The 18,197-nt window shown below is 34.8% G+C and overlaps 2 protein-coding genes across 2 annotated transcripts; one reads left to right on the forward strand and one right to left on the reverse strand.

Annotated features, from left to right (window-relative positions):
• Nucleotides 1-3,833: 3,833 nt before the first annotated feature.
• LOC131942830 (sodium-coupled neutral amino acid transporter 7-like) lies at nucleotides 3,834-9,795 on the forward strand. Its single transcript, XM_059302771.1, has 10 exons — nucleotides 3,834-3,933; nucleotides 4,749-4,864; nucleotides 5,682-5,880; nucleotides 6,197-6,338; nucleotides 6,747-6,839; nucleotides 7,117-7,174; nucleotides 7,464-7,598; nucleotides 7,801-7,925; nucleotides 8,988-9,187; nucleotides 9,599-9,795. Exons 1-10 carry the CDS (start codon nucleotides 3,834-3,836, stop codon nucleotides 9,793-9,795), a joined length of 1,365 nt encoding a protein of 454 aa, XP_059158754.1.
• Nucleotides 9,796-12,121: 2,326 nt separating this feature from the next.
• On the reverse strand, nucleotides 12,122-15,981 carry LOC131942831 (Y+L amino acid transporter 2-like). Its single transcript, XM_059302772.1, has 9 exons — nucleotides 15,901-15,981; nucleotides 15,174-15,303; nucleotides 14,774-14,899; nucleotides 14,016-14,115; nucleotides 13,618-13,662; nucleotides 13,082-13,205; nucleotides 12,774-12,877; nucleotides 12,545-12,641; nucleotides 12,122-12,127 (listed from the first exon to the last, which is right to left on the reverse strand). Exons 1-9 carry the CDS (start codon nucleotides 15,979-15,981, stop codon nucleotides 12,122-12,124), a joined length of 813 nt encoding a protein of 270 aa, XP_059158755.1.
• Between the last annotated feature and the right edge of the window lie 2,216 nt (nucleotides 15,982-18,197).

Genomic DNA, 18,197 nt, shown 5'->3' on the forward strand with positions numbered 1-18,197 from the left:
CAATTAAAGTAATGCAGAGTTAGAAAAAGTATGATACGACACGTGAATAGAATGTTAAGGGCTGAGATATTTGGAAGCAGCTACTGACGAACCAGGTCCAGATTCTTCTCAGACCTTCAAGGCTCCACCCCCTCAGACCTTCAAGGCTCCACCCACTCAAACCTTCAAGGCTCCTCCTACTCAGACTTTCAAGTCTCCACGCACTCAGACATTCAAGGCTCCACCCACTCAGACCTTCAAGGCTCCACCCACTCAAACCTTCAAGGCTCCTCCTACTCAGACTTTCAAGTCTCCACGCACTCAGACATTCAAGGCTCCACCCCCTCAGACCTTCAAGGCTCCACCCACTCAAACCGTCAAGGCTCCACCCACTCATACCTTCAAGTCTCCACGCACTCAGACATTCAAGGCTCCACCCACTCAGACCTTCAAGGCTCCACCCACTCATACCTTCAAGTCTCCACGCACTCAGACATTCAAGGCTCCACCCACTACCTCAGCCATTATGGATGGTCATCAAGTTGTCAAAACTTTCTGCTGTACAAGTGAGCACACCACATGTTCAGTACAAAAAAAAATTCAAATCTGCATTTGTAATAAACCAAAAAAGTGTAAACGTTTTGTTCGCTGACAGGCTAACTTTATTCAAATAATACTTGCAGACGATGGCCGCATAGATTGGCGCTAAATTATTTTGTATTTTTTTAAAGAGAACGTCTGGTGGTATTTCTGACAGAAAGGCGTTGTGGTGGTAGAATAAACATAGATATAACACCTGGCTCCCCACATCTTAGCTCCACTCAGATATAACACCTGGCTCTCCACATCTTAGCTCCACTCAATTATAACACCTGGCTCTCCACATCTTAGCTCCACTCAGTTAAATATAACACCTGGCTCTCCACATCTTAGCTCCACTCAAATATAACACCTGGCTCTCCACATCTTAGCTCCACTCAAATATAATACCTGGCTCTCCACATCTTAGCTCCACTCTGTTAGATATAACACCACATCAGCCATTAGGGTGTTGTATACATGTGGCCTACAATCGCTTCCACAAATCCACAAACAAAAGGAAATAAATAAAAGCTTATAAAAAATACTCCGGATAGGAAATAAATGATTTGTTAAAATTAATTTAGTAATTAATGGTAAGATAGTCACATTTAAAGCGTAGACAAACGCCACTTGATTCCCCAAGCCCATACGAAGGTAATTGTAAGCACCGCCAGATTTGCCAAGCATAGAGCCGAGTTCAGCGTAGCACAGTGCGCCTGAGGTAAAACATAGACGTGAAAAGGAAAAAAAATAGCGGAAATATTTGAGAATAAAGTTTTCCAAAACCTATTTTTAATATTTTAGAATTAAAACTTGATTTTGCGATGTTTTTAATTTCTCGAAAAGTCGCAATTTAACAAAAAAAACTTTTCTATCTATAAAAGGGAAGACAATTTACTGCCAAGGGAGATGACTCCAGTCACCACCCAGACCACCAACACAGACTCACAGCACGCCTTTAGGTGAGATAAAGATAGCAGAACCTGGGTGTGGAGGAAGTTTAAAATATGTAAAAACATGTTTACGATGCTGGTCTAAGTAATATTGTAAAGATTTTGATTACATATCAAAAGAATGTTTCGTAACATTTTGTATAAGTCAGTCATTTAGATCCCATACTCGACCAATATTTACAGTAATATTTGCATGTCCTCAGATTACATAGGAACGATTTTTTTTTTCGTTAGGAAGAAAACATTCATTTTATCTTAATAAACAATTCCTTTTTAACTAAGGCGGCTGGGTGCAATTCTGACCACGCTATCCCTTCATATTCCGAGGTTTCCGAAGCAGATGAACTCTACTTTATCTGCCCCGTGTGTCTTGGGCACGAACGGGAAATGATGATAAAATATTTAAATAGTTAAGCTTCCTAATATGTTAGCATTCTCTAACCGATATCAACCAGTAGATTCAAAAGTTTTTTCGTCAAATCTGGTAACCGATGATGGAGCCCAACACGATGAACGCAGCTAACCTAACCTAAACCTAAACCAAAACCGAAACAAAAAAACATAAAACCGTAACCATAACCGTAACCGTATTTAAAGGCAGATGTATATCTATATATATAATTCTCTTCTGTGATCAGTTAAAAAACAAGCTGCAAGCGCGCCTTTGCAGTCCCCTCTCTTCCTCTCTATCACTATCACTACCACCCCCACCCCCACATGATCTGGTGAGCGGTGTTCACTCTGTTTACATTTTACAATCACAGAGACGGGTTTGGTGACGGCTATTAGGGGCAGATAATTTAGTTTGAAACGATTTTAAACTTAGAGGAGGTAACTAAGAGGAGGCTGCTTTCACGTGGGGGGGGGTAGTGTTTTTAAGCAAATATTTTCAATGGCAGCATTGGTACTGTCGAATTCACAAATTATAAATTACTGAAAAGTAAAAAAAAAACAACTAAATAGCGGCGTATGATACGCAGCGGGTCGGCTCGTATTAATTGTTTAGTAATACTTCTGGGCAACACTAGACCCTCCTTGTCTCTACGGCAGTGTTTCTTTCAGATTTTTTTTTCCCGGTTGGGGGGTACTTGACATTTTTAGGGGAGGGGGGTGGACTCAATTTTCCAGGGAGGCCGACACTTGTAGAAGGATATATTTTCTATAGAAATTATATTTCGATGTGGGGGAAGGGGGGACGTTCTTCCACATCTGTGGCCATGTTAGACGGCCAACATGTTGATGTAAACCTACCAAATGTATACGTGAGCCTACGTACTATCTGAACCAAAAAAAATCTTAATCTGCATTGGTAATAAACTTGAAAAAAAAAGTGAAAACTTCGCTATTGGTCGACTTTATTCAAATTATGCCCGTATAGGTTGGCGATAAAATACTCCAGATAAAAACTTGATATTAATTGTCAGCAGGGTTAGATGATACATTTTTATATTAAAGGAAATGTTTAGTTATATTTTTGAACGAAATGTGTTGTATGGATACAATAAGGTAAGGCTATATCTTAAAATAAATTTAAAAACAAAATAAAGTTCAATAGCGAAGTCATGCCGCTAATGATGCTAAGTATTCGTATAAATGTACACATACACAAATATGAATACAAAGATAAAATCATATACGTTTTTCAAATGCGTTTATACATTCACATACAAATATTAATACAGATACAAAGAAATAGAAATTGAAACATTTCTTTCGCATATATCTATCCCGTAAAAGCCCATCTGTCAGAAATGAAGGCTAGTCTTATCCATAAAGTAAAATGACGCCAAATATTTTTTTAATCAAATTAGAAGCTCTGTCAGGCGTATCCTAAAGAAAATTAAGCTATAACCGAAATAAATTTAGCTGTATAGCGCATTAAACTTTTCGATCGACATCGTAACCTATTTTCCTTGGAAGCCATGTTGTGAAAATTAAGTATTTACTCTATGATTAAAAGTGTGTTTATACAATTGAGTATATAATAAATGTTATTTTAATTTTTTAAATAAATGTGTTTATAGAATATTTTGAAAAAATAACATGTTTCTATACATAAATACTTAAAGTTCTACACATAGTGCAGATGCTCTGATAAAGGGAAACCGACAAGCAAGAAAAACAATAAACATAATTATACAAACTCCTGAATTTTAGAAGTTAATAAATATATCAGCGTAACTTAGCTAGTAGTGGCATTAGATGAAAATAATAAACCAGTAAGATGCATATTTTATCTGGTAACACCAGCATTGTAGAAGCTGTAATTCTTCTGATTCTGTTTTAATACAACTGGTTGAGATCCTACTAAAGACGAGCATGTCCATTCAAAAGAACAGTCTCAGTACTGAACACATAAATGATGAGAAATGTCAGTTAAATCCATTAGCAAGACGTAGTCGACCGATTGACAACACAAGTAATAAAACAGGTGTGTACTAAATTGTTACTAATACAATACTATATTACCTTATACACGACTACATATTTCAAAATTATTTTTGCTCTTTTATAATAAGCAATCACTATCTAGGAATTGTTTTTACGTATTTATGTATTCACATTAGAGAACGTTAATTTGTATGTTGTAGATGAGCTTGTAGATGTCACGTCCCCTATTAACATGTACTGAGAATGGTGTAGCTGTAGACATACACCACGAATTAAAATTATTTAAAGCATTGATGAGTTACTTTGTCATGTCAATATGCAAACAAATAACATAAAGTATTTACAGGGGCATCCCGGGTTTACCCCTGAGCACTATCGCGCCTACGTTCGTTTTAAATAATGCGATAGAATATGTATAAAATGGGATATTATAGTCTTCACTAAATCAAATCAGGCGCGTCCGCTGACGCCCAAAGCAGGATACGCTTTGGCGTTCCTGGCTATCATATGATTATCATGACCCTACAATATTAACTCGGTGGCATACGACATTCGGTGACGAAACCGAGCCAGGGGCCGTACGCGGCGCCCCTGCGGTAATGTAACGTGGGCTCACGAGACCGCCTCACTACGTCCCTGATACACGGGCGAGTGTTTTGGAAATCTAAGAACGTCTAAGAACATAGGATTGGTAACACATTGATGAAACCCTATTAAAATATTTCGTCAGAATTTATTCTGAGACCGCGGCAATGCAAATACGTACACACAAATAATTTAATAATTTTACAATTGTTATGGAAAAATGGATAAATCTAATTACTGATTTGTTTATTTGTTCAGGGTGGTTTGTTTCAGCATTTCTTGTGGTCAACGCTACATTAGGAGTCTCACTTTTGAATTTCCCTAAAGCCTATCACGAGGCTGGCGGGGTCGTAGCAGCACTCATTGTCCAGACAGTGAGTAGATCTTGTAAACATCCTTGCAAAAAACTTCTGGACTTAGATCGTGAAAACACATGTAAACATCATTGCAAAACACCAGTTTTATTTTTGATCCATTAAATTTACCTGTCCCGTAGTCTGGTAACCCTTTGATCTCAAACGGCCTCAGAGTTGCCGCCTGCCAGTATTATGGACATAAATGGGAAAACAATGTTTTTGTTTTTTGGCTTCATAGTAGTCTAAAAATAAGGTAAAGCTTAAAAAATTATGAAAGTTATAATTTTTAAATCCATGTTATCAAATTTGCAAATTGTAGGAATATTGAAAATATTTTTTTTCTCGAATAACGTTGCATTTCTATAATCCTGAATTTTTACGTTACATAGAAATAAAAGCAATGGTTGTTCTGGAAACTCCTCTTTGCACTCACAATTTTTTGAACAAATATTTTTAGTAAACTTATACTTTTAAGACCACTTGTCCTTTTTCCGCCTTCATTATAATAAATTTAAGCATCAACAAATGTTGTTTTCGGCTTTTTAAAATTGTCTTTATCAATAAACTCTGTTACGCTTTTAAAACAATTTTATCTCACACCTCCTCTTCGTGATACAGTGTCACATAAAAACAGACTCAAATTTCGCACAACCTCAGTCTACAACACCGAAAAATGGATATTACGCTTTATAAAATGTCTCTTGCAAAAGCAAAAAAATAAAAGCAAAAATACAGCTTTTAACATTACTTTTTTTTTCTGAACCATCCTCCCCTCTACCCTCGTCACACATCACAACTAACGTTTCATTTTTTAATGTTTTCAATTCACGTTCAGGTTTTCTTAGTGCTGGTGCTGTTTGCATTGTTCATCATCATCTACTGTTCTGATATAAAATGCTGCAACACCTACCAAGACATGGTGCTCTCTATATGTGGCCCTAAAGCCCAGCTAGCTTGTGCTTTCTGTATTTTACTGCACTGTTTTGGCATGTGCACAACGTGTCTTATTATAATACACGACCAATGGGAGTTGTGTGAGTCGACCTGTGTATACCATATGTTTAATTCTACCAAATAGTGTTTTTAGTGTATGTATTCACATTTATTTTCATAGTTTCACTTCTGTATTCATATATATATATATATATATATATATATATATATATATATATATATATATATATATATATATATATATATATATATATATAATGTTGGATAGTTAAATTCTTCTCGTTCTTCTAGTAAAGTTTTAATATATGCTAAACATAATCTCAAACAAGAGTTAGTTTAAGTATGGGAACGCAATAAACATCAAAAACGTTAATAACCTTGAAACATTGTTTTCAGTTTTCCTCAATGTGGCCCGTGAGCTCTACTGTACTACACATCCCTTCTACACGACAAGAGCTTTCATCATATCCGCTACATCTGTACTTTTTATACTTCCGTTATGTTTTACGAAGAGAATCGATTTTTTAAAACACTCCAGGTAAGTGCGGAAAACAAAAGAACAATTCAGAATGTTATAAACTTCTTTATCTGAGATAATGTTTAGGCTCTGAATATGACACACTATAAATTAAATAGCCTCACAAGCTGACCACTGTGGATGCGGTCTGCGCTGTATGATACAATTAAGGGGACGGGGTGACACTAAATCGAAAAACGTAAAATAATTCCAAAAATGCTTCATCCAGTTAGAATATAAAATACGGTAGTGGTGACACCAAAGTTTATGTAAGGGGTAAGATCACAGCCTCGGCTACCGCACCGTTTAACCCCTGACCTTGAGACTACACTGAACATTATTACGTGATCTGATTAACGCAATTTAAAAATTTTAAATCACAAAGTAAGCAGACATTTTTTTTTCAATTTGTTTTTTAATTTCTTTTAGCTTCCTGGGTGTCATCGGTTGCTTATATATAGCAGTTCTTGTTGCTGTCAAGTATTTTCTACCTCATGATAATCAAGGAAAAATTGCTACAGCGTATGTTAAAATTATGTTACAATATATATATATATAGCCTCTACGTGTAAGATTACATTCGATAAAATTATATTTATGTTCAACAACAATCAAAGTTGTGCTTAACAAAGAAACAGGCATCCACCACTTTGCTTTTATAAAGTAGAATATTATAAAGCAATTTTTGTGTGTTTAGCCCATAAAGTGCCATCTAAATGTCACTCTTAAATACGAAGAAAGTTTAGATGAACTCAATCCCACTTTATTTCAATTGATGCAAATTTCTTTAAATTTCCAGCCCGCATTCATGGATAGATGTTTTTCTTGTTGTACCAAATATTTGTTTTGCCTATGCTGTAAGTCTGTCGTTCTTGGTGTATTATGTGTGTTAGGTTGTTGTTAGTGCACATGTGGCAATAAATTTTAAATAATTTTGTAGTATTTAATTCTTTTTAAACGATTCGTTGTTTGTTCTGATGGTCAGTCTGGATATAACATCTGTTTTCATAATGACCAGATGACAAATTAGTCTGCTGTGTATCTCGTGCTAAAATTATCGTTTTGTAATTTATCACAATATCACCAATGAACTTGTAAAAAAAATTGCTAATTAAAGACTATGTAAAAAAAATGTCATTACTTCAGTGCCACGTCACCATTATCCCCATCTACTCCTGTATGGCCAAGCGCAACATGAGAGAGCTCTCTAAAACAGTAACACTTGCCGTCATAGTGTGTATCATCATCTACACAACTACTGCAACTCTGGGCTATCTACAGGTGTGTTTGGTTTTCTTGATAGTATTCTACGATTGGTAAAAATAATGTTCGAACATATGTGTGCATGGATACATCTGTGGTTTCACTCACCATACAACATACACAACTTAAGTATGCACTCACTAAAACATAGTGCAGTGTGTTGATGATTATCTATGTTTTATTAATATTTTCCAGTAAGTGTTTTTATACATTCCGACAGTTTGGTGACGTTATCACAAATGACATACTGCTGTCGTTTAACCCTACAGCTGAGGTGATGGTGGCTGTAGTTCTTGTTGCTGTGAAAACATACACCACATATCCTATTCTCTGTTTCTGTGGAAAGTAGGTCTCGTTAGTTATTATGATGTGTTGAGTTTTACATTAAAACGTTGAATTAAATCTATATTTAAGACAAAGTGTTCGGATGCCGATTAAGGCATTTGTCGGTTCCACGGGCACTTCAAATTTGGCCTCGGGCCAGTAGAATACGGGGGCGAAAACCAATCGGCTACCAAGTCCATGAGTTTGTGAAAACTGACGTCGACTGACAATCACCTTATATGAGCATTATATCGAAAAAAAGAATATGATAACTCCCGAGGTCGTAGAACGCCCAGCTGGGATCACACAAAAAACGGTGTTTCCTTCGGGAAAACTTCGGAAGGTGACCAGTCCGAATTAATTATATAAACAATGTTAAATTGATCAAATATGATGACTATTTAAAAAAATACTTTTAGGGAACTGTGGATATGTAAATCTGGCTATTTTGTTCCATAGGCCTGGTAAATGACCCGACTTTATGGAAAAACTATCGATTAGCCTCTACTCGCTCGACGATGGCTAAAAACTGATGGCCTATTTATTAAATCAGACAAGAGAAAAAAGAAGGAAATCTCTTGGTTAATGATTAAAATATTAATTTTTCGTTGCAAATGTTTGTTTTAAATTACAAATAGTGCTAAATTTAGTATAGATGTGATTTTTACACGGCTTATGTAAAGGATTATTTTACTCAAAAGTTATTCCTAAACCTACGCAGCATGCCTAAAATAAAATACAGAGCAGTACTTTGGTAAACTAAATCATCATCGTTTTTCATTAGAGTCCACGACACATTGGAGCTGATGAAGTAGCTTTTATCTGTTTCAGCGACCTTGGCAAATAAGAGATCGTGTGATCAGCACTATGCCCAGCGGGCTTTATTTTCCGTCAAAATGAGTTAGGTACCCATTAGAGACTTTCGTGTTCGCAATCTAGTGCTCTAGCCACGCCGATCCATGATAAAATAAATGACATGCTATCGTTAATTATGAGAATTTCATAGAACACTGTTTTCTCTATTTATGTTTCACTAACTGTAAAGATTTCTATTATCTTTCATTTATTCTATACATATCTCAGGGCAGCTTTTGAAACCATGTGGGGAATGTTCTGGAAAATGGGCGCTGAAGAAATTGTGAACAGAGAAAAGACGAGACGCATTATAACTACATTGGTGTGGTTCGCCTTGACCCTCCTACTGTCCATCTTCATACCCAACATTGGGGTGATCATACAAATCCTAGGAGCCGTTATTGCATTGTTAATCTTTGTATTTCCAGGTTAGTTTTTTTAATATATTCAAAAAATTCTTTATAATTAGACAATATACAAATGTATTTCGAAACTTTAAATAAATTTTCCTAATTTCATATTTCAGTAACAAATACGGCTACATGTGATAACATATACAGTCAATATTTTTTTTTTTGTTTCTCTATATTTTCTGCCTCTTCTTCAACTGTTTTTTTTTCCACATAACTTCTTTTTTATTATAGTGATGTGCACTACATAGTTCTATAATAAATACATTGTGTGTGCGTTTATTTTTCTCCGTTCCTTCTTGAATACACGAAACAAACTTAAAATTGTATTCATATAATAAGAAAATCGTTACATTCTCTTGGTTTTGATGGACATTTCTTTTAGTACCATATTAAAATTTAATTTACATGCATTATTTTTTTTGGCAGGCTTGTGTCTGTTGAAGACGATACAAAATAGAGTAGAATTAGGCGAGGAACAGCCCACAAAAGTTCGAGTATTGAAAGGGATTGGCATTGCTTTTGCTGTTCTTGGTGTGCTTATTTTTGGACTGACGTTGTCGCAGACCATTATGAAAGACATTCAGGGCGTCAACCCCGACTCGTCCAAATTCACATGTAGCTAGTTGCTAGAGTTATTGCTATGATATTTTGTGGCTAGCCTCAAAGTTGTTTATTCTATGAGACTTATTTATGTTTGTTTTGGTATCATTCAACGTTACCTTATTGAATATGCCATTAATTTTTCATGTGTTAAGCTAAAATCTTTATTTTCCAATTAATAAGAATCACCTTAGCATTGTGAATTTTAAATTATAATTCCATATGAGAAATATATACTGTATTAAATACGTATATTTATGTATTCTATTATTAGAATAAAATTCATGAATTATGGAAGGCTCTATAGAAGATATTAAACTTTAGTCAAACTTTATCGCAGATAAAACAAACTGTTCATTTAATTTTCAAAGGTTATCATTGGCTTTTGGACAGATCAAGATGTATAATGCCATTGGAATTAGAGTGGAGATTTTTCTATAAACAGGATGTTTTTGTATTGTGTTTTTTTATAAGCTTCTTGCATTTTCTAAAACGTAGTTATAATTGAGCCTGAGAAAAGAGCTTAAGGTTACAAAACGTGTTTATTAAAGTAACGTTGAGTTGTTTTTTTCTTATTCTACCAAGTCCATGTTATTTATGTTTTAGAAAGCTACTTAGCAATTCAGGTAGTTAAAAACGAAATTTGCACTTTCCAACCTGGCAGATGAAGTAGTGTTCACCTTTTTATGCGACTTCAGCATATGTATGGACAGTATGATCAACAGTATGCCGTGAGTACCTAGCAGAACTTGTTGAACTCAGGGTCTACGGTATTGTGCCGAATTTGAGATAACTGGGTTAGCAGTCAAACGCTCTACCGCCCGGATTAATTTTTCCTACTACAAATTATGTAATGAATATTTAATTTCACGAAAACGAAGTTTGAAAAGATGGTCGATTCCTAATAGACTTATGCCCCGACTACGAAAAATTCTCGAATTGATGTTTGCCCGAATACAACTATTGCCAAAATGAATGGTACAAGAACAAGAGAAGCGAGATAGGGTCGTATGTGTAAACAAAAACCGAGAACAGTTTTTGGTAGAAAATGTTTATTCAATAAACTTGGGTGGTGGACATACACGTAACAACAGCTGACCGTATGTGACCAGTCGATCTGAATAAGAGAAAATGTATAATATTTTAAAGATGGTGTTATTATTATCGTGAAATTAACTATGACATTTCACCATTAAAAAATCGATCAGATATTTAATACTGAAAATAGATAAACACAATAACGCTTACCGTAACATGGAAAAGATAACCGGAAATATATAAATGGTATGTAGAGGGCCGCCCCCACGCCCAGCCCGCCCGCCGCCACGTAGACATACTCCAGCTTGGGGTTGATGGCCAGTGGCGAGATGAACAGGTACAGGTTGGTCAGTAGCATTAGGATAGGGATGACTAGTGGTACCTGGTGACATAAGGATAGGAATGACATAAGGATAGGGATGACCAGTGGTACCTGGTGACATGTTAAGAATGATACATAGCAAAATAAAAATAGTCATAACCATCGGTCAAACAACTTAACTTAACCCCTCACTCACCCGTACAGTTCCCTGCACGTGTTTCATCGTCTGCAGCCTAAACCTCAGCATGACCAGGTAAACACAGGTGTCAAAGAACGAGATGATGAACCCCAGGTAGTTGATGATAGACCCAACATCTGCTGGAGCCAGGTAGATAAGGGCCAGAGCCGCCTGATCAAGGGGAAACTCAACAATGTTTTATCTTACATACACGGTATTTTTAAAATTATAACCATCGTTTGTCAATGATAGGATATAAATTTATTTGCATTTGAGCAGCGTAATTAAAATATTTATATATAGCCTTAATTTAGCCTTAATCTCAAAACTGTTTTTGAGTTTAAGGCTACATTTCTATTCATTTTTATCAAGCTTTATTCATAGTAATTTGTTTAAAAAACTTTGCCTGTACAATTTTTTAATAAAATTAATGTTCTTAAAGCGCATGACCTAGTTCAGCCATGTTTGTTGTCAATTGCAGTGATAAAATGTACTAAACAAATTGTTTTTGACTTTTTTTTAAGTTTTCATAATTACCAAAAAATATTAAAAACATCAATTTACATACAATCTTTTATAAAGTCAAACACAAATCAGATTTTTATAACCATACTTATTTTAATAACATCGTGTATGATCTTTTATTTATTTTTTGTCCAGCAAATATTACTTAGTTCTAGAATCTAAGATTCTACGTCCCTCTAGTTTATTAGTAAATAATTTCTTTACATTCTCAAATTAGAAGATCGGTCAACAAATCGTATTGAAAACTGACAATATTTTAGAAACCTAATAGAAAGATAATGTATTATTAAAGCTATAGCCAAAAGAGAATAATGCGTTATAAGGCAATCAACTTTTTTTCAACGTTGTCGTGTTTACATTGGACGCCATGTTAGCCTTGGAGGCAACCATTTCCTCTATATTGAACAAATTAACCAATTCTTCTTGGTAATTCCATGTGTGTTTTTAAATTCAATATAGATCCTACTTTTATAAACGTCTTTAAATATATTTTAGTTAATGAATGCTGTGTAAAAAGAAAAATATTTTTTCTAAATAAGTACACATATTAAGATTCTACACATACTGCATAATTTTTTACAAATATATAAATAAAATAAATATCAAAAGCCTATATATAAATATTCAAACCATTAGACCCTGTTAAGGTTAAGGTGTATATAGCTGAATTAATTTTATTTGTGACGAGCGTGGAGTCGAGTTTCCTTACCGTCAGCATCATGGCTGTAAGTGGCGTCAGCTGATCGATCTGGATGTAGCTGAAAAATTCTGGGAAGTTTTTGTCCCGGGCAGCGGTGTAAATCAACCTGGAAAATAGAAGTAATACTCTAACTCATACTCAAACGATAACAAAATAACAGCAGTAGAATCACAACAACAAAACCATAACCGAACAGTAAAAACACAGAAAAAGCAATAACAAGCTAACAACACCTAACCTGTTGCCGCAAAACATTTTGTTGTTAGCTGACCCCAAAATTGCCACCATAACAGCAAGGGGAATAACTATTGCAGCTGTGCCAAGAACTCGATTGCCAAAAACCTGTAAATATTATTATTATTTTTTGGCACAAATTAAATGTAACGACTAAAAATGCATCTACTTAATGAAATAATGTAAGACTGAGCATTCGGTTTTGAAAACCTGCAAACGCATATTTGTGTTAGTAATACACTCTGGTAACAACACTCATAATAACTGTCGTTTTATTTTTTAAAAGGGTAACTATAATTAGAATGAAGGTACCACAGCGACTGCCTCGGCATTTAACATTTCATCTTTGGTCATGACGGCCAGATAGGAGACGTTGGTCAGTGTGTAGACCACGATGACCACAAGGATGCCCAATATGGCGGCCAAAGGAATGTTTCTAAAAACAAAATATAGGAGATGTTGGGGCTATTAGGTTACAGTCAAGTTATGATAAAAACACAGGTAATCAAATAGTACTGTATAAAGGTTTTAGTTTTATAGGGCTGGTAAGTATGTCACCAACCAGTTCTACGGCTCAATAAAACCTGCATGAGCCATAGAACTGGTTAATGACCTACTTACCAGCCTTATAGGAATCGCTGTATAATTTTTGTGTTAGAAATAGTTTGAGAAATTAGGGAAAGAAAGATGCGTAGATAAGTGTTACGGCTTGGTTTGTAGTCTTGCTTGTGGTTAGGGTACAGATACTACCAACTAACCGGTACAAGAAATCAGCTTTGGTTAAATTTTGCCTAACGTTTACCGAGTTGACCATGGGAGCTGTGTGTAATGTATAGGACATGCGTTACCTTGCCGGATTCTTGACCTCCTCTGCCACCATATTAAGATCTTCCCTGCAAGATATAAATTTATTTATATATTCGGTCTATCACATTCAATGATTTTTTAAGAGTACCGAGTAACATCTTTTCACTGTAAGTGCATATAAGCTTTTCTAGTTATTTTGTCTCATCCAAAATCGTTTAGATCGTTATAACACGTCTTTATTATTTCCACATAGTTAAACACATTCTATCAAGTCTGAATTTTTTGTAAAAAAAAAAAAAAAAAACATGTAATATGAAAAGCATTTTAACAAATACTAAAACGTTGTATAAAATTTAAAACAGTTTCTGCTCGATAGATCAGAACACGGTCTTGCTTGTACATGTTATAAAATGTGTACAAAACATCAACAATGACCCACCCTCCTCTGGTAGCCCACAGAGCACTGTACAGTGCCATGGCTAAAGACGAGGGGTCAGTGGAGGTTCCAGAGAAGGCGGTTCCCAGCTCACTCGTGGTGCCTGTTAGAAAACAAATGGTACTAAATGGGGTTACAGAGCGTAAACATATTTATTTGACCATAAAACAAAACACGTGGTAAAAGCGAAATAAACAATCATTACCTATAAACAAAATCACGAACAGTGCTATGTGAATCATAGCAAACATCACGTGACACATCCAAATCAATATCAACGTAAACATTTTATTGACGTCCAAATCGATATAGACAACCATTTTGCGCATTGTTTGCAACTACAATGTTTTCATTGCATAAGTCACATTTTAACCGACATCTTAACTTTTTAGCATTATACTATGTAAAAACAAAATAGGAGAAAAAAGCAAATGGTACACAGCTGTAGAACCTAGATCGAGTACTTCATAGCATTTGTTTCCCAAATGTGTTTGTTTGTTTTTGTCCGTCTATCTAAGCGCTAGCTGTTGTTTTTTCTCGGATGTAGTGCAGAAGTGAGATGCTTAAAAATATATTTTTAACAATCAACATGGTTTTTAAAGCGTGTTCTTGGCCCAACTGAAGAGTCTCTAGCTTTCACTGCATATGCTAGTACATTTACATTAGAAAAGACGTGACATGGTAACTGAACGGATACTGTTCAGCCACTGTCACCTTGACACATGTGGACATAGTACAGACACCTGGACACCTGGTCCTACCTTGACACATGACCACGACGCCACCAACAATGATGATCAGAAGTGTCGCCACTTTACACACCGTCGTCAGCACAGTCACGTTTGTGGCTTGACGCGTGCTGTAGCCGTTGATCAGGACCAGCGTTACTATGGATACAGGATCAGCGTTACTATGGATACAGGACCAGCGTTACTATGGATGTACTATGAGTTCATGAACAGGGGAAGTAAGCAGATAAAATGTAAGGTAGCAAAATTAATTAATTAAATTAATTATCAGAATGAGGGAGAGCACGTATAAAATGGCCAACCACCTCACACCCACTCCTCATTTCCTTGCTACCCTCACCAAATCATCAACTCAACACACCATCCCCAACCTCAACCACTCTACAGAGTAAACACCAGGTAAACATCTGACCTAGCACAGTGGCTGTGATGAGTTTCTCCAGGTAAACAGATGTGCCACAGGTGGGGAAGAGGGTGACCAGGTACTTGGAGAAGGTGAGCAGCATTACAACCAGAGTTGCAGGTGCCCTGACGCATACAGTCTGCATAGAAAGATAAAATGGGTACATAAAGTAATAATATACAAACCTGACTTCAATGGTTGATGTGAATGCAAGAAGAAATCTAGTACATATTCTAAAGAATACCCTTTAACTGGCATGAAATATATCAACAATACAATAAATACATCGATTTAATAAACTATAAAAAGTGTCAATATTTTGTTATAATAAATCAAAATACAAAAAAAACTATGTAAAAATATAGAATGAAGCGACTTTTGATCTGAGAATCTGCAAAAAAAATTGGTGACTCTTCAACTGAATACAAGTTTAGAATAAAACGTATATTTTTATTTTAAAAAAAACGTTGTTATAATAAGCTTTTAAATGCACTAAAATTTTAAAAAATAACACAAACTAGCATTGTTTAATAAAAGCATATTCACTAAAATGTGTAAACAATATGTGCGACCAGTGTTTTTATTAAAGGAATAGGGTTCATTTTTTACTCCATAAACCTATAAACAAATAACCAGAAGTTACAAAATAAATAAATAAGCTTATAAAAATACTCCTGGTGATAACTTGGCTCACTAATATTAATTAAGTGATTAATTGTAATGGAAAGATAATCACAAATAGCGCATGGAAAAACGCCACTTGATTCCCCAAGCCCATACGAAGGTAAGTGTAAGCACCGCCAGATTTGCCAATCATCGAGCCGAGTTCAGCGTAGCACAGCGCACCTGGTGAGATAAAACAAATTAACCAGAAAACATCTAAACAAAATGTGGATTGAAGTAAAAATTAAAGTGTTTTTAACGTTTTGGTAGTTACACTTAATTTTACAGCACTTTTAATTGCTAGAATAGTCGCAATGTTTTAAATACTTTAAGTTACAAAAAAACGAGACAACTCACTGCCAAGGGCTATTACTCCAGCCACCACCCAGACGACCAAACACAGACCCACAGAGCCTGACGCTGCCAGCACGCCTTTAGGTGAGATAAAGATGCCAGAACCTGGGTGTGTAACATAACTTATGGTTTTTTTTAATTGGGATAAAAGTAGCATTATAGATACGTCCCTCCCTCCCATAATCAGTCATGTACCCTAGGTATTTATTATCAAAATTTCCATATCTTTAAATTATTGTATTATTCAAATACTAGCAATTTGGACCCATACTCGACCCAGATCTACAGTCTACTTGTTACCTCAGTACCTGTGTGAAAACCTTTAAGTAATATTTAACATCAAGCAGTTCAGCAATTCAACATGTATATTCTATCTATACATCTACTTAAATATTTAATACAACGCTATTTAATACTCCCAGCATGTTATAGCTTATATCTGTTACCCACCATAAACGATTAATTTGAAATCAATCTTTGATCAGATCTGATCACGTGACCTACCTATGATAGAGCCCACCACGATGGACGCAGCGACCACCAGACCCATCTGTCGTTTCAGTTCCACCTTCTCTACCCCCACCTCACTGTTTGATTTTCCGCCCTTAAGAAAACACTTCATTAAAGGATCTAAAATTTAGTTTCAATTAAAATTTACAAAAACATTAGATTAAAGGTTTTAAAATTTTCGTTTAACTTAATTTAAGTTACTACTTGACTTTTAGCTCTAATTTGTTTTTCTCCACTAGGGTGGAAATTTAGCTTAAATTAAAATGACAAAAAATGCGTGAAAACAAAATGTTCTAAACATTCTATAAAAAAAACTTAAAATGTATATAATTTCTTGTAATTTTTTTTCACTAGACATAATTACTTGACTAAAAGTTCTAAAAACTAAATTTTGAAAATGTAGTTCTGATTTAAAACGAATAATTTACATTTGTATTTGTTTTGGGTTTATGTTATCAATGGTTTTCTCTAAAAGATGTATTGCCCTTCGTAAAATTATGGCTGCATAGTAAAGTTATAATATTTTATCTAGTTTTATCTAGTTTTATCTAGTTTTATCTAGTTTTATCCAGTGTTATCGAGTTTTATCTAGTTTTATCTAGTTTTATCAAGTTTTATCTAGTTCCATCTAGTTTTATTAATTTTAGCTGGTTATTATTTCTAGCGATTAATTTAGTAAATGAACTTAGCAGCTATTTAGTTTTAATAACATTCAATAGTACAGCTTAGCTCAAATGATTGGTTTCAATAATACGATTTGAGTTTTTTTTAATTATTTCTATATAAATATTGACAGAAATAATCTAAAATTATTTTAATGTCAACAAAAATAAGTAGACTCAAGCCACAACCACCAGATTTTAAGAAAACTTACCTGTTGTGTGTCCATGATGAGCGGTAGTGTCGAAGGTCTGACCTGCATAGTATGTATGTATGTATGTATGTATGTATGTATGTATGTATGTGTTAAATATGTTATCCGATATTGAGATGAATTGCACCAGCTTTCGTCAGCAGCTGGTAACAACGAATGTATATGATTATATTTTTTTTCTTGAATATTCCGTATACGATAAAGTAGAAAAATTTTAATTTATTTATTATTCGGGGATACGCCGCAAACGATGGTCGCATAGATATTCTGCAAAAAACCTGATAGGTGTCTACAGTAAATGATCTGGTCTTTATTATAAAGAGCGTTGTGTTGGTAAAAGGTAAAGTGTTATTTTTTATTAAATTTTAAAACTAAATCTAATAAGATAGCGAGGTCAGGTATTTGATGATGATAAAAGTACGGATAAAGATACACAAACTCAAATAAAAGACAATGATAATACACAGTGAACATAAATGTATTGTTGATAAAGTTTACATAAACTCAAATATTAGTAAAGGCATCCAATAGGTACTAAAGTGGCCCACGCTTTTCTTTAGAGTTATTTAAATAGTAGTGTATAATTTATTTTCTACTTTTTATTGCATTATTACATAAAAGCTTGTTATCAA

The sequence above is a fragment of the Physella acuta genome, unplaced genomic scaffold (assembly GCF_028476545.2).
Source record: "Physella acuta isolate Inbredline_101_S28 unplaced genomic scaffold, ASM2847654v3 ptg000429l, whole genome shotgun sequence".
NCBI lineage: Eukaryota > Metazoa > Mollusca > Gastropoda > Physidae > Physella > Physella acuta.